This window comes from Epinephelus fuscoguttatus, linkage group LG6 (genome assembly GCF_011397635.1).
Source record: "Epinephelus fuscoguttatus linkage group LG6, E.fuscoguttatus.final_Chr_v1".
NCBI lineage: Eukaryota > Metazoa > Chordata > Actinopteri > Perciformes > Serranidae > Epinephelus > Epinephelus fuscoguttatus.
Genome location: NC_064757.1, coordinates 1,579,155 through 1,606,093, shown reverse-complemented (window position 1 = coordinate 1,606,093; position 26,939 = coordinate 1,579,155). Strand labels below are relative to the sequence as shown.

Below are 26,939 nucleotides of genomic sequence, written 5' to 3'. Positions count from 1 at the left end.
TTATTGAGTTTACATTATTTCTAATTTGTTAATTTTGTTGTTGTTGCAGGGTATTATTGTTCTAAATTCTGTATATTTGATGAATATTAAGACTACTCTATCCTCATAATTTGATGTCATTCAGATGACTTTCTAGTAATAGTACTACACTACTTTTGTTCAGAGTAGGTTAAAAAATACTGAATGTTTCCATTTTCATATTCTGTCACTATAGTTTTAATTGACATGACTTTGTCCTCTGATGTCCCTCACTCTTTCTTGGCAGGACCTGTGTTTGGCAACATGAACCAGTTCATTGGTCTTGGGATATTTGTGGACACTTACCCTAATGCCGACAAGAGCCATGATGTGAGTGACAGTAGCCTCCGTTTCATGCCTGTGTTATCATATTGTTTGTATTTTTCTAAAGAGAGTCTAAACCAACGTGTCAAAAGGATAGTCCGCTTTTCATCTTATTTTCATTAAGTGATCTCTGCAAGTGATCTGCAAACCTCTTCAACATGCAGAGGACACAAGGTGGAACTCAGGTAGCATCAGAAACAGCAGTTTATTCCATGAGCAGAGAATGATCATCCATTGTCTTCATCAGTTTACATCCCCATATTGTCTCATCACATACATGTGTTTGGATTCATCAGTGCTGTCTGTGGTTTGCTACACTGGTGTCCTCAGTGATCAGCAGATAACCATGTCTGTGTAGTGTGTTTAACTCCCCTGTCTCCCTCACAGAGGGTTTTCCCATATGTATCGGTGATGCTGGGGAATGGGACTCTGTCATATAACCATGATTATGATGGACGACACACTGAACTTGGAGGTTGTACAGCTATGACACGCAACGCAATCTACGACACATTTCTCCTCATCAGATACTCCAAAAACAGGCTCATGGTATGAAACCCTCTAATTCAGGTGGGATGGGTACAGCATATTTACATGTTTTCTGTTACACTGTCATTTGTCTTTATATAGACCTAGACGCGTCATAAAGTGAAACAGTGACTATTACTGAGTAGCCTATACAATGTTATATTTTTTTCATCATTAAAAAATGTCTTCAGAGCAAAATTGAAAACATACTGATGATTATGATGTTGATGATGATGATGATGATGATGGTATTAAAGTATTAAGTATATTAATTATTAACTTTAAGTTTAGAACTCCTAGCATTACTTTATTCTTCATGAGTGACTCATACTGACCTGTCCTTCACCCACCAGGTCATGGTGGATGTGGATGGCAAGCAGGAATGGAAAGACTGTGTTGACATCTTAGGAGTGAGGTTACCTACAGGCTACTTCTTTGGTGCATCCTCTGCCACTGGAGACCTATCAGGTATGAAATCTCAAGAATCATGTGAGGGCAGCTTGACCACTGAGAACCTCTGATTAATTACATTAAGTGGATTAAACTTTAATTCAGGGATGTCCCAATCCAATCGCAAAGACTGGTATTGGGCTATATAGAGCTATAAAGAGCCCAATCTGACCCTGTGTTTTACAACAGCTGTCACACAGCTGTGTTTACTCGTGAAGCTTTGTAAAATGTAAATAAAAACAAAATGCAATGATTTGCAAATCATTTTTGACCTATGTTCAACTGAATACAGCACAAAGACAAGATATTTAAGGGTTCAAGCCAGAAGGGCTGAAACCCTTTTGTTTTTGTCCTGTTTTCTTATTATTATTAGGGATGCCTGCTGTGGAACACAAAAAATAACATAGACCGTAGTATTAATAAGCGCTAACGGTATCGGTTCTTTTGTGCCGGTGCTGAACTCCTCCACACACACACACACACACACACATCCACACATACACCGACACGACACGGTAACCGGTGACAGCTGAGCGACCGCGATGGAAACAAAGTGAAGATAACTTGAAAATGACTTGAGTTGACAGCAGCTACATTCGTTACTGTAAGTGACATTAACCCTTAGCGAGTAAGAAGCCAATAATTTATCAATACATGTGTTCAGCAAGCATGAACATGTAAACATGTAGACAGCGATTTTCAATACGCTCCGTCCATTCGTCTCTCATCCAATGACACTAATGTTATGTCTTACACAAGCATAGCACACTAGTTCAGCTGGTAGCGAATTGTTACTAATAAGCTCAGATGACAGCTGTCTGTATGTAGACTAACATAGTTTGACACTTATCTTAAAATACTTTTAAACTTAGCTGCTGGCTGAGACAAACAGCCCCAACTCACTACACAAGCACTATGTTACTGGTAAATAAGCTGGCGGAGACAATACAGGGTGCATGCCGAATCATTTATGTCATCACGCTAATTTGAATAAATTTTCCGGAACTTTGAGGTGCGGTGGAAACTCAAACCACACAGATTACCTGAAAATGTTGGTGGAAAAGGGGCTATTCACTCCTAAGTAAACTGAGAGGAGACATTTCTGGAAAACAGCTAGGGGGCACCAGATCTCTGACCAAGATCACATTTTTGACACGACAAACATAAAAAAAGATATGTCTGCCTTTGGGAAAAGCTCATCTCTCTGGTGGTATCCTCATATTGACGATTGGGCTCATGGTTTGGGAATAACAGGGAGGAGTTTGAGAGGTCTCATGTCCATTTAAAAAAAACCTCTGCTGAGAGCTGTTTTCTGCCTGTCTTGTCTCTGCTCTCTCAGGTGGCCCTCAGTAGCCCCTTTTCCACCAACATTTCCAGGAACTTTTATTACCAGGAATTTATCTACCTGGGTAAAAGAATTCCTGGTAATCTGTGTGGTTTGAGTTTCAACCGTACCTGCAGAAACAGCAAGCTCCGCATCCATGGCGACCGCTCCACCCAAAACGCCGTCTCGTCAACTTGAAAAAAATATTTTTTCCAGCGGATGTCTTAGTTACATGATTGAGCTAACTGGAGTAATTTCATGTCGTGTCCGACAACAGGAGGCTTTTAACAGATGACGTCCTGATGTTAGCTTTGCTGCTGCTGTTAGGCTGTTAGCTGTTGCTGTCAGCTGCAGCCACTGATGCTCTCTAGACATCGTGATTTCCCAAAACTGAATAAATACCACACATAGCAACACAAAACTGCTTTGCTAGCTCAATCATGTTGTAACTAAGATATCCGCAGGATCCGTTTATTGAGTTACTGAGTTGCTACAGACACCGCTAACGGGTCGAACAGCTAACGGTTAGCCCAGCTAATCTACGATAACCATGTTATTAATTACAAAACGTGCACACAGAAATAGTAATGTTTGTTCAATCACTGTGTTTATAGACTTTACAAACATCATATTAATCTGAACAGTGATATAGTGACGTGAAAAGTGTGAGATATATATATTAGTGATGTTACGCTCGAGCCAGTTTGCTCGACACAGTGTTGATCTTTTGAAGCACAAGTGTTCCGAGGCAGTGTTTCGATCCCTGCTTCGGCACACCCACAATCACGTGACTACTGGGAGCGAGGTCTCGTTATAGGCAGTCTTGAGGCTTTTCCAGGTCTTCCACTTAGATGCAGTTCTGACACACAGCCAGCAGATGTCCTCCCAGTCCTCCGAACCTGAGGGATCTCCAGGATGACGTCCCCGCGGGCAGACGGGGCACACCTCTCATTGTGGAGGCCCCCCATGAGGAAACACTTGAGCTAAAAACTAAAAGACTAAAAGGCAAAATGATAAGATAAAACAAGTATGAGATAAAATAATGATAAATAAATAAATTAAGATTTAGAAACTTAATAATAATAAAATGCATAAAGATTAAAAATAAATCATTTAAAAGCATTAGAAATTAAAATAACATATAATATAAGAATTAAAAGAGTAAAAGAAATCAGTTAAAAGCTAAATTAAAAAGGTGAGTCTTGAGCCTCCTCTTAAAAACATCAACAGTCTCTGCAGTCCTGATGCTCTCCGGCAGGCTGTTCCGTAAGTGAGGGCCATAATGGCTGAATGCAGCCTCCCCTTGGGTTTTTGTTCTCACTTTTGGAACAATTAAAAGGCTGGTGCTGTAGGACCTCAGGATCCGCGAAGGTTGATATGATAAAAGCACGTCAGATAAAGAGTTATTTCTCAGAGTTATTTCTCAGTTTTGAGTTCCTGAAGTTCTCATTTATGAAACGTAGCATAGGTTACACCGTTGGCCTTTACCGTCAGAACAGAAAATGGGTGGTTAGTGACACCGTGACATCTTTTACCGTGATAAACCGTGACGCCGGTAACCGGCACGTGCCTAGTCCAGGGTGTGTCCTCTGTTGTGAGTTGGCTGTGTGACGTGCTGTTTAAAATCCATGCAGTTTAAAAGGTTTAAAAATTCTCTGGACATTGTGTCAGAGATGTTATCAACATGTAAATTAAAATTGCCAGTTGTTAAAATTCTATTGTACGTGGCGTGTATGATTGATAATAACTCTGAGAATTCACTGATAAAAGAGGTAGAATGGTGGGGTGGTCTGAACTATGATGCAAAGAATAGGAGGACTGCTAAAAACAAAGGCATGATGCTCAAATGATGTGTAACTGTTAAAAGAAACTTCATTTGAGTGCAGTGTTCTTTTGGTTATAGATGCAGTTCCGCCTCCTTTTTTACCTCCCCTAGTAGAGAATAAAAAGTTAAAATTTGTTGGGCAGGCCTTGGTGAGAACAACTGGTGCGTCAGTGCCAAGCCATGTTTCTGTTAAAAGAATACTGTCAATATTATTCTCTAAAATCAGGTCATTCATAATAAAAGTTTTATTTAAAAGAGAGTGCACGTTCAGCACGGCCAAGTTAACGTTTGTGCCGAATATATGCTCATCATCACCTGTGCGATGTATGGAAGTGGGGTGCAGGATGTTATTGTCACGAGGTTTGCTGTGTGGACGGGGTGCTCTGTACCTTATGATGGTCTCTATCGGGAATGTTTCTGGTGAGAGTGTTGGTGACAAATGAGACCGGCAGGGGGAGCTGGCAGGGGGAACAGTACTCAGTGCCACTACTGGTGCAGGTGGAGGTAGAGTTTCCGTGGAGGGGGCATGTGATGTCAACAGTCAGTCATGAGGAGCAGATTGAACAGCGTGCTTAATGTTTGAGGATAGCATGTGGCTACCCAGCCTGTTGGGGTGAAGTCCGTCGGGCCTGAAGAAGGAAGACTGGTTCCAAAACAGATTAAAATTGTCAATAAAACCAAGGCCACGTGCATTGCAGGCGGACAGAAGCCGGGTGTGGAGAGAAAGGGTCCGCAAGAAGCGGCACGCTCCACGCCCAAGCGTGGGGATCGGGCTGGAGATAAAAACTAGGGATGTACCAAATATTCGGTAACCGAATATATTTGGCCGAAAAAACACACATTCAGTATTCAGTGGAATAAGTTAAAAGCAAGGCCGAATAATAGCGGCGTGTTTTGATAACGCAAACAGCGTGCCATGACGGGTTGAGTAAAATGTTGGCAGTGTGGCCATCTGTCCGTCACGGCACTCACATTTGCGACAAAAAATAGTTTTGAGCGAGCAAAATAGGCTTTAATCTTTCAGCACGCTGTGCGAGCAGCCTACAGATTTCAACCACCAGCAGAAACGAAAGGCGAATCCCACCGGTTGTGGGTTGAACGGGGGTCACAGACACAGACAGTAATGTATTCCCGTCAAATATGGCGGCCATCGGCTTACCAGTGACGGAGAAGTCAGCTCCAATAATATCCTCTTCTTGGTGTCATGACTGCCCAAAAGTACCTGAACAGCCGAGCCGTGGTAGCACACAGGTATGTGGCGTGTCAGAGGAGAAACGAGCCGTTCACATTTCTCTGTTTGTGGCAGGTAACGGTCCAAAAACCTCACCGCACTTTAGGGACTGTTTCTACATATGAAGGGACTTGTCAGAGGAGGAGGGTGGCTGGTTGATTTTTATTTTATTTATTTATTTTATTTTGATCCCCCCTATGTTAATCACTTATGATTTATCTTTTTATAAATGACAAAAGGCACATCTGCCTCATTTTTGCTGTGGTATTGTGATACTACTCAGAACCATGATATTTTCATTGGTATCATACAGTAGGTCCCAATTTTGGTACCGTGACAACACTAATCTGGAGGGGGTTCATCTGCAAAAATTAATGAAAAACTAAACAACGATATTCGGTATTCAGCCAAGCGTTTAATATTCTTCGGCTTCGGCCACAAATTTTCATTTCGGTGCATCCCTGATAAAAATGGACTTTCCACATCTGCTTAAAAAGTTAAGAAGGGCACTGAAATCCTTTTTGGTAAGCTCAGACTGTTGGCGAGCTAAATCGTTCGTCCCATCATGTATGACCACTCGGTTTATGGAGAATGGTAGTGAGCGCAGCAGCCCCGGGAGCTTTTCCAGGATGACCAGGACTGTGGCTCCAGGGAAACAGCGAGTGGCAATGTTAAAGAAACGGATGTTTCTCACTATGGAGTCCCCCACTATCAGAGTGGTTGGGGGGAAGAGGGGACGAGGACGGCTGCGGCTCACCGGGGGAAGGCGGCGGGCGGTCAGCGTCCGGACCGTGTGCTGGGGTCACCGGGAAAGGAGTCTGAGCAGACAAGGGTTGCGGCGAGGCAGCGACACCAGTCCCGTGATTATCTCCCGGTTTAGGGTAGTGGGGACCTCTGGAGCATCTCAGCGGAGAGCTACCAGCCGAACACCGCCTGCTGCTGGTGGAGAAGAGGCCGTGCTCGGAGAGGGGTCCAAGTCGTGACGAGACGGAGCCGGATCATCCCCAGACAGAACCACAAAGCGGTTGGAGAGGCTCAGGCGAGGAGGCGAAGCAGTACCTTCCACCGCTGTCTTACGACCCCGGACCGCCACCTCGGCCCAGGACGACTGATGGTGAGGTGTTGAGCAGGAGGAAGGCCGGGGACAGGTGGAGGGGTCCCACGGAGCTGTGTCCTGGAGGGCTGCGGTGATGGAGACAATCCGTAGTGACTGCTCGTGCGCCACATCCAAGCAGCTAGCCAGAAGTGACTCTTTGTTTTTCAATTCATCCGAGAGCTGGCGGATGTCCTCTCTAAGGTCAGTGATTGTTTTGTTTGCTTTCCTCAGCAGCAGATCTTCTTCACTGGGCATGACGTTAGCTGTTCCGGCGTGTCCAGTGTGTTTGTGCGACGGGCTTTACACATTAAAGGGAAGAAAGCCTCAAATTCACACACAAAGAACCAAACTGTTCAATCCAGATCAGACCACAGCAAAACACACTGCAAGGTGAGCAGCTACACAGCAACACTACCGCCACCACAGACTCACCAGCCTCGATCGGTGTGGCGGCACTTCCTGCACCCAGTCCACAGCGCTTATCAATACTAGTCTTTGATAATTTAGCCCCGGGGCTAATTTAGTACTGGGGTTTGGTACCCATCCTTAATCAAAACAGAAATGAAGTGAAGCCTGTAGAAGTGAAATAAAGTTTGCCAACACACTGACACGGAAGTGCGGAAGGCTGCAAGTGTGTGATCCACCAATCAGCGTTCTTCGGCAAACAGCCCCGCTCCTCAAGAATTCCGGTTAATCTGGAAAGTCCTAGATAGATAGATAGATAGATAGATAGATAGATAGATAGATAGATCTTTATTGTCATTCACAGCATGAAGGAACATGAAGTAACGAAATACAGTACTCAGGTCTCAGTACTATGATTAAAAAATTAATAAATGATAACCTAAGAGCTATAAAGATAAATAAAAACACATTAAGTCAGTAGTGGCAGTAGCAGCATACAGAAAAGTGCAACAGCTTAAAATACAGTCAGTAAAGTGCAGTGCAGTCTGTAATTCAGAGGCGCGGCAATGTGGAACAGTTCAATAGTCTCACAGCATCCGGGAAAAAGCTGTTCTTCAGCCTGGCGGTCCTTGCCCAGATGCTGCGCAGCCTCCTGCCTGAGGGGAGGGGGGAAAATAGTCCATGTGCAGGGTGGGTGGAGTCTCTCATGATGCAGGTTGCTCTGTCTCTGCATCGGCTGGTGTAAATGTCCGAGAGGGTTGGTAAGCCTACCTACCCCCCTGCTAGGTACTTTTTTAAGGGAAAGTTTGGGGTTTAGGGAAAGTTTTTTTACCCGGGTAATTTCGGTGGAAACGTGCAGAGGTTTTTCAAAATCCCGGGTAAATAAGAAAAGTTCCTGCAGTGGAAAAGGGGATATTGATTACCATGACAAACGCTCTGACACACCATGGCAATTGCTACGGACACACCAACACAGAGACATTTTGGTGTGTGCATGTCTAAATCTTAAATGCAGACATGACAGCAGCAGAATCTGTATTTTAAACAGCATGTAAACAGGCCAACACATGTAAAAAGGCCAACACCGTGGCAGCTGCAGGAGGAGGAGGAAACATGCGTGGCAACGTATAACGGGATGAATAATGTTTAGTTTTAGTTTAGATTATTTTATTTGCACATAATGTTAAAAACAGACAGTATAAAATTTACAAAATTAAAAAAAGAAAAGTGCTGGAGAGGTTAGAAGGTACTAAAAGCTTATCAAAGAAATTCCTCTATCAAAACATCGATGAAATCACATAATAGACAGGGTACCCGCGGATCCTTGAAAAGTCTTAAAAAGTTTTAAATTCATGTATCTAAAAAGTAAGGCCTGAAAATGTCTTAAATTCATTAGAAATGTCTTAAATTGGTCTTAAATTCATTACTCAAAGGTCTTAAAATTGTTGTGGAAGGAATATTTAATCTGACTTTCTTTCTTTTCTTTTTTTTATTCTCACGGCACTTTTCTGTGAGTGTCCATGCGCCATCCAATAACGGCGCGCGCTGGCGGTAGCACATACACAATGAATGGGTTCGTCGGCGGAGGTCTGCACTTTGCACGCTCTGTGTGAAAAGGGCTTAACGGCACACGCTGGCCACCTGGCACTCAATATGCTGCTGTAGTGGTTTGTTTTCCAGACGTGAGTATCTTTGAGCAGTGAAAGTTATTATTTATGAGTTTTTACTTGTCGGCAGTGATTTGTTTTCCACAGAGCTCTACGTGCGAGCATTTTACTTGCATTTGCAACTAAAAATAGTTTTGTGCCAGCAAAATAAATCATTCAGCACGCAGTGCGAGTCCAGATTTCAACCAGCAACAGAAACAACAGGCGAATCATGCAGGTTGTGGGTTGAACGGGGGTGACAGACAGGAATACGGTGGTCAAATAGCCTACGGCGGCTCTGCGGCGCAAAATAACGGCTTACTGGCGGCGACAGAGAAATCCGACCCCAGGTCCAGTAGCCCAATTTCCTCTTTTGTTGGCGTCATGACTGCCTTTCACATTTCTCTCTGTGGCAGGTAACGGCCCACAAACCTCACCGCACTTTAGGGACTGATCTTTACTTATGAAGGGACTGTTATTTACTTGTCAGGGGAGGAGGGTGGCTGGTTGATTTTTATTTTATTTATTTATTTTATTTCAATCCCCCCTATGTTAATCACTTATTGATGCTGTTTTTCTATGAATAAGTCAATGAGTAATTTATCCCACTGAAATATCATTGATGTATTATAGAAAAGTGATTTATCTTTTTATAAATGACAAAAGGCACATCTGCCTCATTTTTGCTGTGGTATCATGATACTACTCAGAACCGTGATACTTTCACTGGTATCGTACCATGGGTCCCAATTTTGGTACAGTGACAACACTAGATGTCACAACCATTCCATTCGGAGTTGCGCAGTGAAGCAGCTCGGGTGCCGCTTAAAAAAGTGTTCCCCCACTTCTAATTTTACAAATTAAGCACTGGTTATAGTACAGCGGGATCCCCCAACCATCGCTTATATTTATAGTTTTTTCGGTCTTAAATTCCATTCAAGGTGGCATTAAAAAGTCTTAAATTTAACTTACTGAAACTTGTAGATACCCTGATAGAGAAGAAAAAAAAAAACGGGTCAGGAAAGAAGAAATAGAGGAGGAGAGAGGGAAAAATCAAGACAAAACAAGGTAGCAAATAAAATTATGTGTAGGTTAAATTACTCATCACTGGTTCAAGCAGCTACAGTACCTGTACCTGTACATCTGACACTGATCACACCCTTGAATCCCATGAAATCAATGCTGTGCAGATGAATTCCGTGTATTACAGTTATCATCTAACATCATTGCGTCTGATAAATTGGTCTTCTTTGTCATAACGTTATATATGCTACAATAAAGCTTAAAGCTGATGCCACAATTAAGTCATATCAACACCAAATTGATAGTCTGAATAAAGTCATCCTGATATTGAGCTGTGTTAGAAATTAACAGCTGCGCAAAAATATACCTAGTCTCCCTCTTTAAAAAACAAAAAGGAAAATCCCTCAAACACCATTAAGTGTAGACATGATAGGCTACTTTCCACATTTCCAGCAGCAAAGCTGTCAATTAGGCCCATTATCTTTAACAGGGATCATTTCCTCCAACAAAAAAAATGTTGGCACTAATTAATGGTGCTATTAAGTGTCTGCAAATTATCAGTTTCTTTCCTATGAAGGGGTGGGATGAAATTTTGACTTCTTTCCACTCCTTTTTGAACAATCTTTTCATTGTCTGTTGTTGTTGCTTTCTTTTCTTTTTTAATGTTCAAAATAAACTTTCAAATCAAAATCAATCAAATTAATTAAACTTCCCGTCATGACTGGGTTGCATTTCTGCCAGCGGAGTCATTTTTTTCCGAACAGCTGATTGGCCAGTGGGTGGTGCTTTTATTAGGATCAGATTCAACCCTGAACTTATCCTGCTCCGGAGCAGGATAGCCGTTCAGAGTAAGTTACCATGGTGATCTACCCCAATAAGAACTGAACCGGCTTCATGAGACCGAAAACCCAGGGTTTACCCTGAAGTTACCTCGCTAAGACATTAATCCTGCTTCGGCCCCAGATACAGGCCCCAGATTTCTAGCCTGCAACCATGATCACATTTTTGACAACACAAACAAAAACAAGACATTTCCATGTTCGGGAGAATCTCCTCTTTCAGTATCCTCATATTGACGATTGTACTTATGGTTTGGGCAAAACAAGGAGGAGTTTGAGAGGGATTAAAACCATTAAAAACTGCCTGTTCTCTGCCCCTTACTGCTCCTCTGCTGCAGGTGTCCCTCATTAATCACCATGGCAACAACCACTAACACACAAACTCAGAGACGTGTGTGTGTGTGTGTGTGTGTGTGTGTGTGTGTGTGTGTGTGTGTCTAAAACTCCATTTAACAGATAAGGAGCAAAAGTTGCTGTCATCTCTGCATTTACTAACAGTGAATCCTGTCCAGTCCTATCACTACTGTTAATACTACTAGAAGTACTACCTCTATATCACTGCTACAAATACTATTAGTACTACTACTGCTGCTGCTGCTGCTGCTACTGTTGGTACTGTCTGGGCTATGAATGTTGGAGCAGCTTTAAAGTACATGCAATCATTTTATATCAGCATCTGTTATCCACTGCTACAGCCTTGTAGTAATACTACTGCTGCTACTACTGCTGCCACTGTTTGGCCTATGGATGTTGAATACAGACGTGAGAGGAGCTGTACACACGTAGTGTGCAGTACCTGTAGTATCTGCTGTATGTAGTACCTCCGTACTCTGTGGCAGTAGCAGGCACCCCTCAAAATTTCTTGCGAAAATTTCTAGTTTTTAGCAGGGGTGATGGGAATCGGGCACCGTACCATATGACCAACTTCCCATGATTCATAAAAGTCTCACCTTGAAAACATCTGTATGACCATGTTTCCTTATAATAATAGCGCCACCTAGTGGTGACAGGAAGTATGTCTTATCAGACATTTAAATTTTGATTTATCTGAAAGGTAAATGCTGTGGTGTATATTTGATGTATAAAAACATGATGCATCATTAGTGCACTCTCCAGCTCCCTCTAGTGGAAAGAGGAAGTGGTTCAAAATGTGAAATATGTCATTCCAGTACTGCATCAAGGATATGTCAACTCACTCTTCCATGCGATGTCTAACTTTGACGCAATTGAACTGCTGCGTCAGGAGGCGTCCTGCCAGCACCCCAAGTTGCATGAAGGTGCAAGGGCCCGTTCATCGCTGCTTGCAGCTTTAATTGTTATTTTTCCTTTGAAGTAAATCGCCTTGTTGGGGTTTTTAACATAGTCAAAAACGTGCCAGTTTTTGCATGTGCTTCATTCGCCATGTAAATTTATGTGTGATATGGCTTTCGTTGGTGGGCGGGGCAAAATGGCTTGACCACACCCCTTAAACAGTAGCGATTTATCCAGTTAACTTTAAACCTTTGTCTGTCCCACTGGAAGACCTTGAAGAAAAGAGGTTATTACAAACAGTTTTCGTCAATCCATGTGACCATGGCAGGGCGTCAAACCGCCACAAAACAGGAAGTAGTTTGTAACTCCAGCATATATGGTCAAATTTTCCCCAAACTTCACAGGATTGATGACAGCCCCGCCCTGAACACATCTATATGTCAATATTTGATATTACACATAGCGCCACCTACTGGCAACAGGAAGTATGTCTTTTCAGACATTTATTTTTTAATGTAACCGGAATTTACATGTTGTGGTCTATATTTGATGTAGAAAATTATGATGTATCATTTGTACATTCTCCAGGGTCAGCATTGTTCTGTGTGGCCGTGGCGTGGCATTAGGTTTTAATGCCTCGCTGTTACGCACCCGTCTAGGGGCCGGGAAGTGTAACATAAAAATGAGCCGACACAAGAAAATGCACAATCAAAACGGGTGAGTTTATTCACCATCACACAAAAAAAGAAATAATTTTTATAAATAAAGAAGCTTGTCTTCAGGGTGAGCCCAGGCCAAAACAATAAACAAAACAACCTATCTTTCCCCAAAGTACTAACTAAACCCTATGTGAAAGAAAAGAAACAAAAATACAATTACTAAACCTAACTCCCTAAACTAAACAAAAACAGGAGAAAACAGGTCAACATAAATGGCAGCTCACCCCTACTGCTTATGTGCAAATATTTACAAGTGACGTGCAAGTGACAATAAAACTGCTGCTTAGCGCTGCAACAGGTCGGCAGCAGACAAACTGTTCCCTGCTCGTAGCGGCAGAACACAAACAACAAGCTCACAGTTCAAAAATAAGACCCACCGCTCTCCAGTCAAAAAAAACACACAACAGTTCGTAAAGGCACAGGCAGGTTTGGTGTCGGGACGCGGAATAACGCTGCTGTCAAGACGACCCTCGAGCTTGATAGATGGCCGGGGTTCAAAAAGGCCAAGCCCCCGCGACAGCCAATCAGCAGCAGCCACGACCAGAGCCAAGCCCTCGCGACATCCAATCAGCAGCAGCCACGACCAGCCAGAACCCACCACTCAGGGAAGGAGACGGAGCGGCACCTGGCACAGATCCTCAGAAAGAGAAGAGGTCTTACTCTCACATTAAAAAAAACAACATACATGCAATAAATGCCACAATATACGGCCGCAGCTATAACACTCGCCATGAAACACAAAATTCCTATAACTCTTCTCTAAATGGTCTGATCTCCACCAGACTTTACATGATTCATATTAGCCCAGCCCTGAACACATTTATATGACAATATTCCATGATACTCATAGCATCACCTAGTGGCAACAGGAAGTACGTCTTATCAGACACTTACCAACTGTTCTTGGATTAACCTGAAATTTAAATGCTGTGGTCTATATTTGATGTACAAAATCATCACGTACCATTAATGTGTTCCCCAGCGCCCGATGGTGGACAAAGGAAATAGTACAAAATATGAAATAGGCCATTGCCGGGCCCACACTTTATGAAGGATATGCCATCTCACGCCTGCGTGCGGTGTCTGACTTTGACAGAAATAAACTGTCACGTCAGCCGGCGTCCTGCCAGCATCCCAGAGTTGGTGGTGCAAGGCTCTTTCATTGCTGCTTGCAGCTTTAATTATTAGGGGTTTAAGCTGGAAGGGCTGCCCTTTTGTTTTTGTCCTGTTTTGTTATTATCATTATTATTATTATTATTATTATTATTATTATTTTATTATATTATTAGTATTATTATTCAGAAATGTTTACGCAAATTCCTGTGAGATGGTACATCATAGAAACATGAAATTTCCACCAATGATTGGAAGTTGTGTACAAATGCTGCTCAAGATATATAATGCCAACAGGCCAGATGGGGGCGCTATAATTAAGGTCAAGGAAAATTTGGTTTTGAAGGGCCACCACCCTCGCACCGTATGTCAGATTGACTTGAAACTCATGTCTCAGTCTATGCATAAATTTTGAAAATGACTGCTTAAAGGGGACGTGGCCTATTACATTAAATCTAAATTTCAAGACATTTCACATTCCGTATTTCAAAAAATCATAATAAATCACCAGTATGTCCCACAAAGCCACACATCCACTGAATTGTGAAAAACTTTGCTGCGCTGCAACCTATAGTCAATTCAGAAGTCCGTCACTCTATATTTTTAAGAATATGTAAAATTAATTAACATTTACACACTGAACAAAAATATAAATGCAACACTTTTGTTTTTGCTCCCATTTTTCATGAGCTGAACTCAAAGATCTAAAACATTTTCTGTACACACAAAAGACCATTTCCCCTCAAATATTGTTCACAAATCTGTCTAAATCTGTGTTAGTGAGCACTTCTCCTTTGCCGAGATAATCCATCCCATCTCACAGGTGTGGCATATCAAGATGCTGATTAGACAGCATGATTATTGCGCAGGTGTGCCTTAGGCTGGCCACAATAAAAGGCCACTCTGAAATGTGCAGTTTTGCTTTACTGGGAGGGTCTGGGGGGGTCAGAAAACCAGTCAGTATCTGGTGTGACCACCATTTGCCTCACGCAGTGCAACACATCTCCTTCGCATAGAGTTGATCAGGTTGTTGATTGTGGCCTGTGGAATGTTGGTCCACTCCTCTTCAATGGCTGTGAGAAGTTGCTGGATATTGGCAGGGACTGGAACACGCTGTCGTACACGCCGATCCCGGTTTTCACTGTTCGGGGCAGATGGCAGACAGCGTGTGTGGCGTCGTGTGGGTGAGCGGTTTGCTGATGTCATCGTTGTGGATCGAGTGGGGTTATGGTATGGGCAGGTGTATGTTATGGACAACGAACACAGGTGCATTTTATTGATGGCATTTTGAATGCACAGAGATACCATGACGAGATCCTGAGGCCCATTGTTGTGCCATTCATCCACGACCATCACCTCGTGTTGCAGCATGATAATGCACGGCCCCAAGGATCTGTACATGATTCCTGGAAGCTGAAAACATCCCAGTTCTTGCATGGCCAGCATACTCACCGGACATGTCACACATTGAGCATGTTTGGGATACTCTGGATTGGCGTATACGACAGCGTGTTTGTGAATAGGACGTTAAGACGTAGCAAACTGCGGGTGCAAATGAAGTGCAATTCAAGGTGCTATCAGTGGTCGCAGTTCATTCTTTGTGAATTTGGCCCAGAGTTTCCAAAGAAGAGTGTGGCCTGGTAGAGATTTGGACATAAATGATCGAGCATCTGATTGTCACAAAACAGGCTTGAACCCCGGGATTTCTGTTTGCGGCTATATTTAATGTTTAAATTTACAAAGGTTGTTGTTCTTTGTAAATATGTAACACATTTTCAAAAAGTTTAGACAGGAGCAACAAAAGACTTGGAAAGTTGTGGAATGCTCAGAAACACCTGGAACATTCCACAGGTAAGAGCTGATATTGGCAAGTATCGGCAGATGGTTGTGCTGCTGCCGTGGTCCTGCCGTGGTCCTGCCAGATGCCTCCTGCTGCTGCTGCCATCATTAGTCATTAGTCATACTTCTACTGTTATTTATACACATATGACTATTGTCACACATGTATACTGCCAGATATTAATACATACTTTCAACATATTGTACCACAGTAGCCAGAACTATAACTATAATATTATTACTTTCAACAATGTTGTTGTAAGCTACTGTCATTACCTGCATCTCTCTCTCTCTCTCTCTCTCTCTCTCTCTCTCTCTCTCTCTCTCTCTCTCTCTCTCTCTCTCTGTGTCTCATTGTGTCATGTGGATTACTGTTAATTTGTTATGCTAAAGGGGTTTTTTTGGGGAGTTTTTCCTTATCCGCTGCGAGGGTCATAAGGACAGAGGGATGTCGTGTGCTGTAAAGCCCTGTGAGGCAGATTGTGATTTGTGATATTGGGCTTTTTAAATAAAATTGATTGATTGATTGATACGCAATCATAAATAGATACAATAGATACTCTGATCATCACGACTATCAGGACACCCCTACTGTACAAGCTATACATCCTAAACAATGCCAAACCAAATGCCATAGATGCTACAATTGTGGGATTTTTTTTTAATGTTAGGTACTGACTTGTGCATGTTGCTCTAGATAATCATGACATCATCTCCATGAAGTTGTACCAGCTGACAGTAGAGAGGACTCCTGAGGAAGAGGAGGAGGAAGAGGTCACCCTCCCTAGAGTTGACAACATGGAACAGTTCCAAGGTAGATGCACCATGGCCCACTCCACTCTGTTAGCGTTAAAGTAATTGATTCTTTGTCACAACATTGGATCTTAGAAATGGATAAAGTACTACTGATAATAAGAATTTTATATGTAAATCACTGTTCATATCAAGTGCAACTCAAAGTGCTTTACATTAAAAAATCTGAAAATACACATAAAAAACAGGGTAAGATAGAGGAAAGAAGATTTGATCTCACACACACGTACATTAAAATATGAATTATGTTGATACCAATTAATTGAATAAAAGCTACAAAAATGCAAGTCTAAAAAGATAGGTTTTAAGATTTCATTTGAAGCTGTCTACTGAATCAGAGTGTCTGGTGTCCTCTGGAAGGCTGTTCCAGAGACGAGGGCCAATGACACACAATGCAGCATCACCATGCTTTTTACTTCTACTCTGGGGGACACTCAGTAGACCAGAGGTGGAAGATCTTAGGGATCTGGAGGGAATGTATTTGACCAATATATGGGATAAATAGTGAGGAGCCAGACCATTAAGAGATTTAAAAACTAAAAACAAAATTTTAAAATGAATGCTAAAATGTACGGGAAGCCGGGACTTAAAACCCAGAGTAACATGTTCTCGATGTTTTTTTCTTGGTGAGTAGACATACTGCTGCATTTTGGATTATCTGCACTTTGTTTATAGATTTCTTGGAGAGGCCTGAGAACAAGGCATTACAGTTGTCAGCTGGAGATAAAAGCATGAACAAGTTCTTTGGTGTCTTCTTCAGATAAAAGAGGTTGCACATGGGCGATGTTTCTAAGATTAAAAAAAAATGCAATGCAAGTTTCTTACTTGGAGTTCAAAACACAGGTCACAATCAAATATGACACCAAGGTTCTTTTACCTCGTGCTTTTTTTTCACAGCCAGCTTTTGTAAATGACTATTAAATTGAAATTGCTTTTCCTATGATCCCATGAATAGAACCTCGGTAAGAAAATTGTAAAAGAATTTAGGACATCCACATATAAATTTGGTCAATGCAGCAAGACAGTTTTTCAGTTGGGCTTGTATCATCTGAAGAGAATGATAATGTATAGCTGAGTATCTTAAGCATAGGAGAGGAAATCAGTTTGATGCTCTCTAATAATATTTCCCAGTTGAAACATATACAGATTAAAAAGAGTGGGTCCAAGAATGACCTCAATTTTGGAAAACAGTGACTCACGCAGGGACACAACATAGTCTCTTCCTGTCAGATAGGATTTAAACCAGGTTAGAATTGAGCCTGAAATGTTTAGATTGGTTTGTAGCCGTTTTAGAAGGATGCTGTGATCAATGGTATCGAAAGCTGCACTTAACTCAAGAAGGACAAGAACAAAAGTCTTTCCCTCATCGAGTTCCATTCAAAGATCATTCTCAGAAATGCGGTGTGAATTCAAATAACTGTTAAGCAGCAGGGACACTACTACATTAGAAATGGGCCAGAAGTTGCTTAAGACCAGAGGGTCTGCACTAGAATTATCAATCAATCAATCAATCAATCAATCAATCAATCAATCAATCTTATTTAAAAAGCCCAATATCACAAATCACAATTTGCCTCACAGGGCTTTACAGCATACGACATCCCTCTGTCCTTAGGACCCTCACAGCGGATAAGGAAAAACTCCCCCAAAAAAACCCTTTAAAGGGGGAAAAAATGGTAGAAACCTTAGGAAGAGCAACTGAGGAGGGATCCCTCTTCCAGGACGGACAGACGTGCAATAGATGTCGTACAGAACAGATCAACATAATAAATTAACAGTAATCCTTATGACACAATGAGACAGAAAGAGAGACAGAGACAGACAGAGAGAGATGCAGGACAGACAGTAATGACAGTAGCCTACAACAACATTAAAGAAAGTAATGATATTATAATAATATTATAGGGCTCAAAAGGGTGACGTAGCGGAGGTGGAAAAACCGCAATGCATTGTGGGCTTTGCAGGCAATTGGAAAGTTGTTTACATTTCGCAACGCTACGCTTGTGTTCTGTTGTTGTTGTTTTAGCATTTTAAAAGTAACTGTATTGTTTGTAAATGGTGCAGACTTGCTGTGTCATTAACTGCCACAATTGTTCTCACGATTGCTAACGGGAAGATTGATGTGCTATATAATGTGGTATATTTTGATAGCAAAAACTGAATTAGAACTAGGGACAAATCTAACACAGCTGTGCAGTCAGGACTTTTAATCCCGTTTTAAAAAAAAAAAAGAAAAAAAGTACACATCTTGATGTCGCTAAAAACATTGTTTCTCATTGTCTCCACAGGAGTAAACTTGTCCTAAATTGTGGTTGAGAAGTGAAAGTTAAAAATAAAGATAAACTCCACGGTGTGCCCACCCATGTATGACGATGGAGAGTTAGAGATTTATGGTGTGAAAATCCCCTAATTCTGAAATAAATAACCGAGAAGCCCATACATATTTACCACATAAATGCAGAGTGGACTTCAGGCTTCAAAATATATTTTGTTTGAAATAAATTGGTCCAGCAGACACCAAGATCTGTTAGTCAAAACCTGAGCAAGCAAACAGGCAGCACCACACGGAGGTGGGACACAGTGAGGCTTCTAAAGTTTACATACCTCTGAAATGACGACGGTCTTCTCTTTAAGGTGTAAAATTAAGAGGTTCTGTACCCACCCAAAGCTTGCTTGCCCATGAGCCCTGAAAGACTAGGCATTCCTTCAGTCAACGGCGACAGGGCTTTTAAATCCCGAGTCCAGTCTCCGTGCTCATACGATCCACTCCACCTATTTTCTGGATTTTGTCAAGGTACCGAGCCTTTGGAACAGGGTCCAGCTTGTCTCGGTACCGTCCGGCACACTTTTCCTTTGCCTGGTCCATTTAAATCTCTCGCTTTATGTCTCTCTCCCGGCGCAACGCAATGTAAACAAAAGAAATTGCCCGTAAAAATGGCACTGGTTACACACAATGCATTGCGAAGTCACGTGCCCTTTTGAGCCCCATAATTATAATTCTGGTTATAGTGGTACAATATGTTGAAATTGTATGTAAATGTCTGATAGTATACATATGTGACAATAATCATATGTGTATAATAACAGTAGAAGTATGACTAATGATAACAGCAGCAGCAGGAGGCATCTGGCAGGACCACGGCAGCAGCACAACCACACACGTCACACTATCCAGGCACCGCTGTGATATGAGTTAACCTGTGAGACAGTGGAGCACAAAGGCTCCGGAGAAGAAGGCGAGTTAGTGACATGCAGTATAGCCGAGTTAGCAAGATCTAGTAACAGGACATGAGAGAGAGGGGGGGGTGGGGGGGGACAGAGAGACACAGAGAGAGAGAGCCTGGTGAATTATAGGAGATCCCCCGGCAGACTTAGGCCTAAGTCAGCCTAACGAGGGGCTGGTACAAGGCAAGCCTGAGCCAGCCCTAACTATAAGCTTTATCAAAGAGGAAACTCTTAAGTCTAGTCTTAAATGTGGAGATGGTGTCTGCCTCCCGGACTGCAACAGGAAGATGATTCCACAGGAGAGGAGCCTGATAGCTGAAGGCTCTGGCTCTTGATCTACTTTTGGAGACTTTAGGGACCACGAGTAACCCTGCATTCTCAGAGCGCAGTGTTCTGGTGGGATAATATGGCACTATGAGCTCTCTAAGATATGACAGAGCCTGACCATTTAGAGCTTTATAAGTTAACAGTAGGATTTTAAATTCAATTCTGGATTTTACAGGGAGCCAGTGCAGAGAAGCTAGAACAGGAGAAATATGATGTTGTTTCTTATAGTTCCTGTTAGTACACGTGCCGCTGTATTCTGAAGAAATTAAAGACTTATTAGAGTTACCTGATAATGGGGAGTCACAGTAATCCAGCCTAGAGGTAACAAAAGCATGGACCAATTTTTTTTGCATCTTTTTGGGTCAGGATAGGGCTAATTTTTGCAATGTTACACAGATGAAAAAATGCAGTGTGTGAGGTTTGTTTTAAATGAGAATTAAAAGACAAATTTTTGATCAAATATTACTTCTTACGGTAGTGCTAGAGGCCAGAGCAATGCCATCTAGAGAAATTATGTCATCAGATAAAGAGTCTCTGAGTCCATGAACAATAACTTTTTGTTTTGTCCGAATTTAACATAAGGAAATTGGTGCTCATCCAGGTTTTTATGTCTTTAAGGCAGTTATGAAGTTTAGTTAATTGATTACTTTCTTCTGGCTTCATAGATAAATACAACTGTGTATCATCCGCACAACAATGGAAATTTACAGAGTGATTTCTAATGATGTTACCTAAAGGAAGCATATATAGAGTAAATAGGATTGGTCCGAGCACAGAACCTTGCGGAACTCCAAAACAAACTTTAGTACGTAAGCATGATTCATCGTGAACATGAACAAACTGAAAACGATCAGATAAATAAGATTTAAACCAGCTTAGTGCAGAACTTTTTAGGCCAATTAAGTGTTCCAGTACAGAGACGAGTCCTTTGTCTGAAGCAATCAGAAGATCATTTGTAATTTTAACTAGTGCTGTCTCAGTGCTATGATGCACTCTAAATCCTGACTGAAATTCCTCAAATAAATTATTATCATGGAGAAAATCACACAGCTGGTCTGCGACTACTTTCTCAAGGGTCTTTGAAAGAAAGGGAGGATTATATATTGGTCTATAGTTGGCCAACACCTCTGGATCCAGGGTGGGCTTTTTTAGGAGAGGTTTAATTACAGCTACCTTAAAAGACTGTGCTACATAGCCTGTTAATAAAGATATATTGATCATGTCTAATAAGTGAGTGTTAAGTAAAGGTAAGACTTCCTTAAGTAGCCTAGTTGGGATGGGGTCTAAGAGACACATTGATGATTTAGATGAAAAAATCACTGCAGTCAATTCTTGAAGAGAAATTGGGGAGAAACAATCTAAATATATATTAGGTCTTACAGCTGTGTTTGAGGGCAGATAGGTACTATCTGAGGACAGGAGGTCATGAATTTTGCCTCTAATAGTTAGATTTTTGTCATTACAAAAGCTCATAAAATCATTACTGCTAAGGGCTAAAGGAATACAAGGCTCAATAGAGCTGTGACTCTCAGTCAGCCTGGCTACAGTGCTGAAAAGAAACCAGGGCCTGTATTCACAAAGAATCCTAAGACTAAAAGCAGCTCTTAGTGACGTCATTCTAAGAAAAATCTTTTGATTTTTCTTCGAATTTTCCCTTGGTAAGATAAAAGTTATTCACAAAGCATCTTAGGCCTTAAGAGAGTTCCTAAGGTGAAAAACTGTCAAGAGAAGGGAGGGTGACTTTTAAGAAGCCTAAGTCTGTCTGTCTCTCTGTCTTAAACAGAGAAGATGGCGGAAAGACAGAGAGGAAGGAGAGATATTCTCCGTATATTGAACGACAGTGATTTAATAAGACGCTACCGGCTTGATCGTGCAGGGATAATGTTTGTGGTTGACCTCATCAGGGATGAGCTTACTTTTCCCACCCAGCGCAATAATGCCCGCTTTGGATTGCAGCACGTACCAGTTCTTCTCACACTCATCGCTTGTGCGTAAAAGGAGAGGGAACGACGCATTGATTTGTCAGGCAATACGCTCCCAAGTCTACCTCTTCCCTTGTGCCGTGATCCCGGGACCGAATTTCCCTCTTAAAACTCTGTTGTTCTCCTCCACGAGCTGCGCCAACAGCAGGCACTGCTCTACTGTCCAGTTCGGCTTTCTCATTCTTTTTTTCTCCATTTTGTTCGTTGTTTTGGTCATTCTGCTAAATCAAACCGCTTTTTACAAGGAGGCCAACAATCACAGTAATTGCTGACAGCTGAGTCTGCGTCCACCATTAATATCAAATAGATTAAGTATTAAAATTACCAGCATGGCGAGTAAACATAACAAGCAAATCAATATAATAATCGGTATGTGAATGAGGTACATTCAAACATTTTGAAGCTGTGTAACAATTAATTTAATTTTGCTGAGTTTCATCATCATGACATAAAATTATTTTCACGATTACACATTTCTTAATACAGTCTAAGTTCTATGATCAGTTGATTTCACTGTCCATGGAGCGCTTTTTTTTTTTCTTTTTTCTTTTTTCCTTTTTGTCCCCTCCTTGCTCAGAGTTGCTCTCAGAAACTTCCTGAATCACGCTTAAGCTAAGATTGCTTGCTAGGAATTTTTAGGCTAAGTTAGGAGCTCTCTGAGAGGACTCTGAGAATCTTTGTGAATACGGGCCCTGGGGTTGTTCTTATTTTCTTCTATTAAAGATGAGTAATAGTTTGCTCTGGCATTGCGGAGGCCCCTCTTCTGTCTGCCTGGATTCTTCCAGTTTGGATAATCGCCAATTCCTTTCAAATTTTCGCAATATTTGTTTTAACTTACGGGTTTGAGAGTTATACCAAGGAGCGAACTTTCTTTGCTTTGTTAACTTCTTTTTAAGAGGTGCTACGGAGTTGAGTCTTGTTCGCAGCGAGCCTATGGCACTGTCGACAAGATGATCAATTCAGGAGAGGTTAAAGTCGGTACGGGAAATCTCTTACTGAAGGACATGGTATTAAATTTAATGACGGAGGAATCATTTCCTTAAGTTTTGCATCAGTACTATTTGATATACATCTAGTATAGTAACTGTTGCTGAGTGGCGTGTAATCGAGTAAAAAGAAATCAAAAGTAATCAAATAATGATCTGATAGCGAGGGATTCTGTGGAAAGACTGTTAGGTTATCAATTTCAATTCCATACGTCAGAACTAGATTGAGGGTATGTTTTAAACAGTGAATGGGTTTATGTACACCCTGACTGAAGCCAATGGAGTCTAATAATGAGATAAACGCAGCAGCCAGAGAGTCATACATGTCAACATGAATGTTAAAATTGCGTTCAATAATAACTTTATCTGATTTAAGAACTAAACTGGATAAAAACTCTGAGAATTCAGATACAAATTCAGAATACGGGCCAGGAGCACGGTACACTGTAACAAATAAAAGTGGCTGCGAGGTTTTCCAGGTCGGATGTAAAAGACTAAGAACGAGGCTTTCAAATGAATTATAATCTAGTTTAGGTTTAGGGCTGATTAACAGAAAAATGGCTGCAACTCCCCCTCCTCGGCTGCTGCCTCGAGGAATGTGGGCATTATTATAACTGGGAGGAGTGGATTCATTTAGACTAAAATATTCGTCTTGACACAGCCAGGTTTCAGTGAGGCTGAGTAAATCAATATGATTATCTGATATTCATTTGTTTACTAACACTGCTTTAGATGACAGAGACCTGGGCCCATATTCACAAAGAATCCTACGACTAAAAAGTAGCTCTTAGTGACATCATTCTAAGAAAAATCTTAGAATTCCTTGAATTCTAAGATTTTTCTTAGAATTTCCCTTGGTAAGATAAAAGTTATTCACAAAGCATCTTGGGCCTTAAAGGACAACTTCGGTATTTTTCAATCTGGGCTCTATTTCCCCATGTGTATGTGTGCGTATGATTCATGGGTACTACTCGTTCTAAAATTGGTTCAGTATTGAGCCGCAAAACGAGCTAAAACGGTAATGGGGGCAAATGCGTCCCGTATAAAAGTGCTTTTTTTCGCCACTGACCGGTTCAGATCGCCAGTGTTCTCTCTGTAGATAGCATATTGTAGCGTCCCTGGGGCAATGGTGAGTGTGAATGAGTGGAGTCAGCTGTCAGTCAGTGTTGGAGCAGAAAGGCGGAAGGCGTCCCTGCTTGGTAATGTAAATGAGTATGTGTGAAGTGTGTGTTACGCTAGAAGAGTCAGAGGACGGAATCTTTTACGTGCTACCCCCTGGAGTGTTACCGGAGTTTTTGGAGTGCTCAAATAAATGGGCCTTTTTCCTGAATGCAAGAACAGGATGTCGCGCAACACCCCGTGCAGCTTTCATAGGCTGCCTTTGTCGGACGGCGAGATGCTGAAGTTGTAGCTAGTTGTGCTACAAATGGATGCTAACACTCCTCTCCAGACACTGCACCTTGGAGACCATCAGGTCTGCAGTGCTCACTTCTCCCAAGATGACTACTGCCAGCCGAAGAAGAGAAGACATCCAATCCCGAAACACCTCTTCCTCAAGAAAACGGCTTTCCCACGAGTAGAGAGAGCTATAGACACAGTGGAGCAAAGCTCGTGACATCACACAGCCCAGAGGTAAGGGAAAGGCTAAGTTAGCATGCTATTTACAGAGATAGCACTGGCGATCTGAACCGGTCAGTGGCGAAAAAACACACTTCACACACACATACTCATTTACCGAGTGGGGATGTCTTCCGCCTCTCTGCTCCTACACTGACTGACAGCTGACTCCACTCATTCACACTCACCACTGCCCAGGGCCGCTACAATATGCTTTCTACAGAGATAGCACTGGCGATCTGAACCGGTCAGTGGCCAAAAAAAAAAAGCACTTTTATACGGGACGCATTTGCCCCCATTACGGTTTTAGCTCGTTTCGTGGCTCAATACTGAACCAATTTTAGAATGAGTGGTACCTATGAATCATATGCACACATACACATGAGAGCCCAGGTTGAAAAATACCAAAGTTGTCCTTTAAGAGAGCTCCTAAGGGGAAAAACTGTTAAGAGGAGGGAGGAGGACTTTTAAGAAGCCTAAGAATGTCTTAAACAGAGAAGATGGTGGAAAGATATTCTCTGTATATTGAGTGACAGTGATTTAATAAGATGCTACCGGCTCGATCGTGCAGGGATAATGTTTGTGGTTGACCTCATCAGGGATGAGCTTACATTTCCCACCCAGCGTAGTAACGCAATAACACCACTTTGGATTGCGGCACGTACCAGCGGAGCAGGGAATACATTTTTTTTCAATACTCTGTCTGATGTTTCTTATCTTATCCCTGAAAATGATGGCGAAATCCTCACAACTCAATGTAAGATTGATCAGGTTGGACTCTGGGTTAAGAAGGCGGCTGATAGTGAGAAAAGAGTGCGTGGGTTGTTTTTTGATCAGTTATACATTTCGAAAAGTAGATTTGATGAGTTTTGCAGGTTTCTTTGTTCAGTTAAGTTAGTTGTTGACATAAAATGGCAGGGTGCACTTCTAATTTAGATTTTCTCTGCTTTCCTACAAGCTCTTTTAACTTGCGTGATAGCTGGTGCTTCCCATGGTGCTTTTTGCTTATTGCAAATATGATTAATTTTACATGGTGCTAAGATGTCTAAAGATTCCTTGAGTGTGTTAAAATTGGTCACCTGGTCCTCGTTGGAGGTACTTATTGGAGGACTTGTTAATTTAAACTATGAATTTACAGGCTTTTTCTGGTTGCGTGGCGTCAGTCCGACCACCCAATGGTTAGGCTACCCATTAGTCCCGACTACCCAAAGGTCCGACCTAGTATTTGAATCCCATTAATCCGACCTCCAAAAAAATCCGACTGTAGTAAAGTTACATTTCAGGGGGGACCAGGCAACTTTCCTCTTTCAGTAAACACAGAGCAGCGGTACCACTAAACAGCTGCAATGTCTCTATGCACGGACTGTGAGGACAGTTGCGTTTATCTCATCGACGGGAAATCACATCATCTGCTATAAGTACATGCCCTTTTTTGGATAACACATCCTGGTATTCCTCTTACACAGGAAGATGTTTTAAGTAGGGGGGGCTGCTATCTGAATGAATTAATGAGTTTTTTTCCTGATGTATAGCACATCGCACATCGCCACTCACTAGGCTGCTGACTGACTGCCATAAGCTACACACAAATAAAACATTAAGAAGTTCTAACAAATGCAAATTTTATTACATTTTTCCGTAAGGAGGCCAACAGTAGAATTCACCACATGAAAAAAAGGAGACAAGAACTACTGTAGTTTGAGCACTGTCCTTACGCTGGTATGATACGATGCTCTAAAAGTACGCATATTGCTCGATCTTGCATTTCACCGGTTAGCTTGTATCTATTAGAGTTAGCTTCTATCTCTTAGCAGTTAGCTTCTGTCTGTTAGCAGTTAGCTCCTATTAGCTCCTCAACGTCAGCTCAGACCAGAATTACCATGTGTTCAGTCCGATAAACGGTAACAGGCTAATAGCTGGAGCCTCTCCACTAGAGGGTGACACGGGAGTGGATTTTCTGTCCTGTCCCATCCCACTCCCACAAGAATGACTCCCGTCCCATCCCGCTCCCGTGTTGTGTTTCAGTTACAATAAAAAAAAAAAAAAAAAAAATATATATATATATATATATATATATATATATATGTATATGTGATCCATGTACTGTAAACACAGTACATGGATCACACAGTGCCTACTTTAGTTGAATATAAACCCAAATGTGACATCTAATGTTGTGTTTTGATGTTTATTGCCCAATTATTTTTACATTCACTCCACCTCGAAGCTGTTCAGAATGATAAACACATTTGATTTCTGATGTGGTCAGACAACATGTCATAAGAACCAGCTCTGAGAGAGAAAAATTTTGTTAAAGTATTGCAGTAAAAGTAGTGCTTGGTTCTAGGGCTGCACGAT

The 26,939-nt window shown here is 41.8% G+C and overlaps 1 protein-coding gene across 2 annotated transcripts in view; it reads left to right on the top strand.

Moving 5' to 3' along the window:
- The window catches only part of LOC125890262 (VIP36-like protein), a 114,307-nt gene that overhangs the window by 39,279 nt on the left and 48,089 nt on the right, over positions 1 to 26,939 (top strand). The window contains exons 4-7 of one of the 2 annotated variants that reach the window (XM_049578820.1): positions 266 to 348; positions 730 to 891; positions 1,224 to 1,338; positions 16,329 to 16,445. In XM_049578820.1, coding sequence (XP_049434777.1) covers positions 266 to 348; positions 730 to 891; positions 1,224 to 1,338; positions 16,329 to 16,445 — 477 coding nt within the window. The remainder of the gene's footprint in view (positions 1 to 265; positions 349 to 729; positions 892 to 1,223; positions 1,339 to 16,328; positions 16,446 to 26,939) is intronic. The other variant, XM_049578821.1, reaches the window with a different exon arrangement.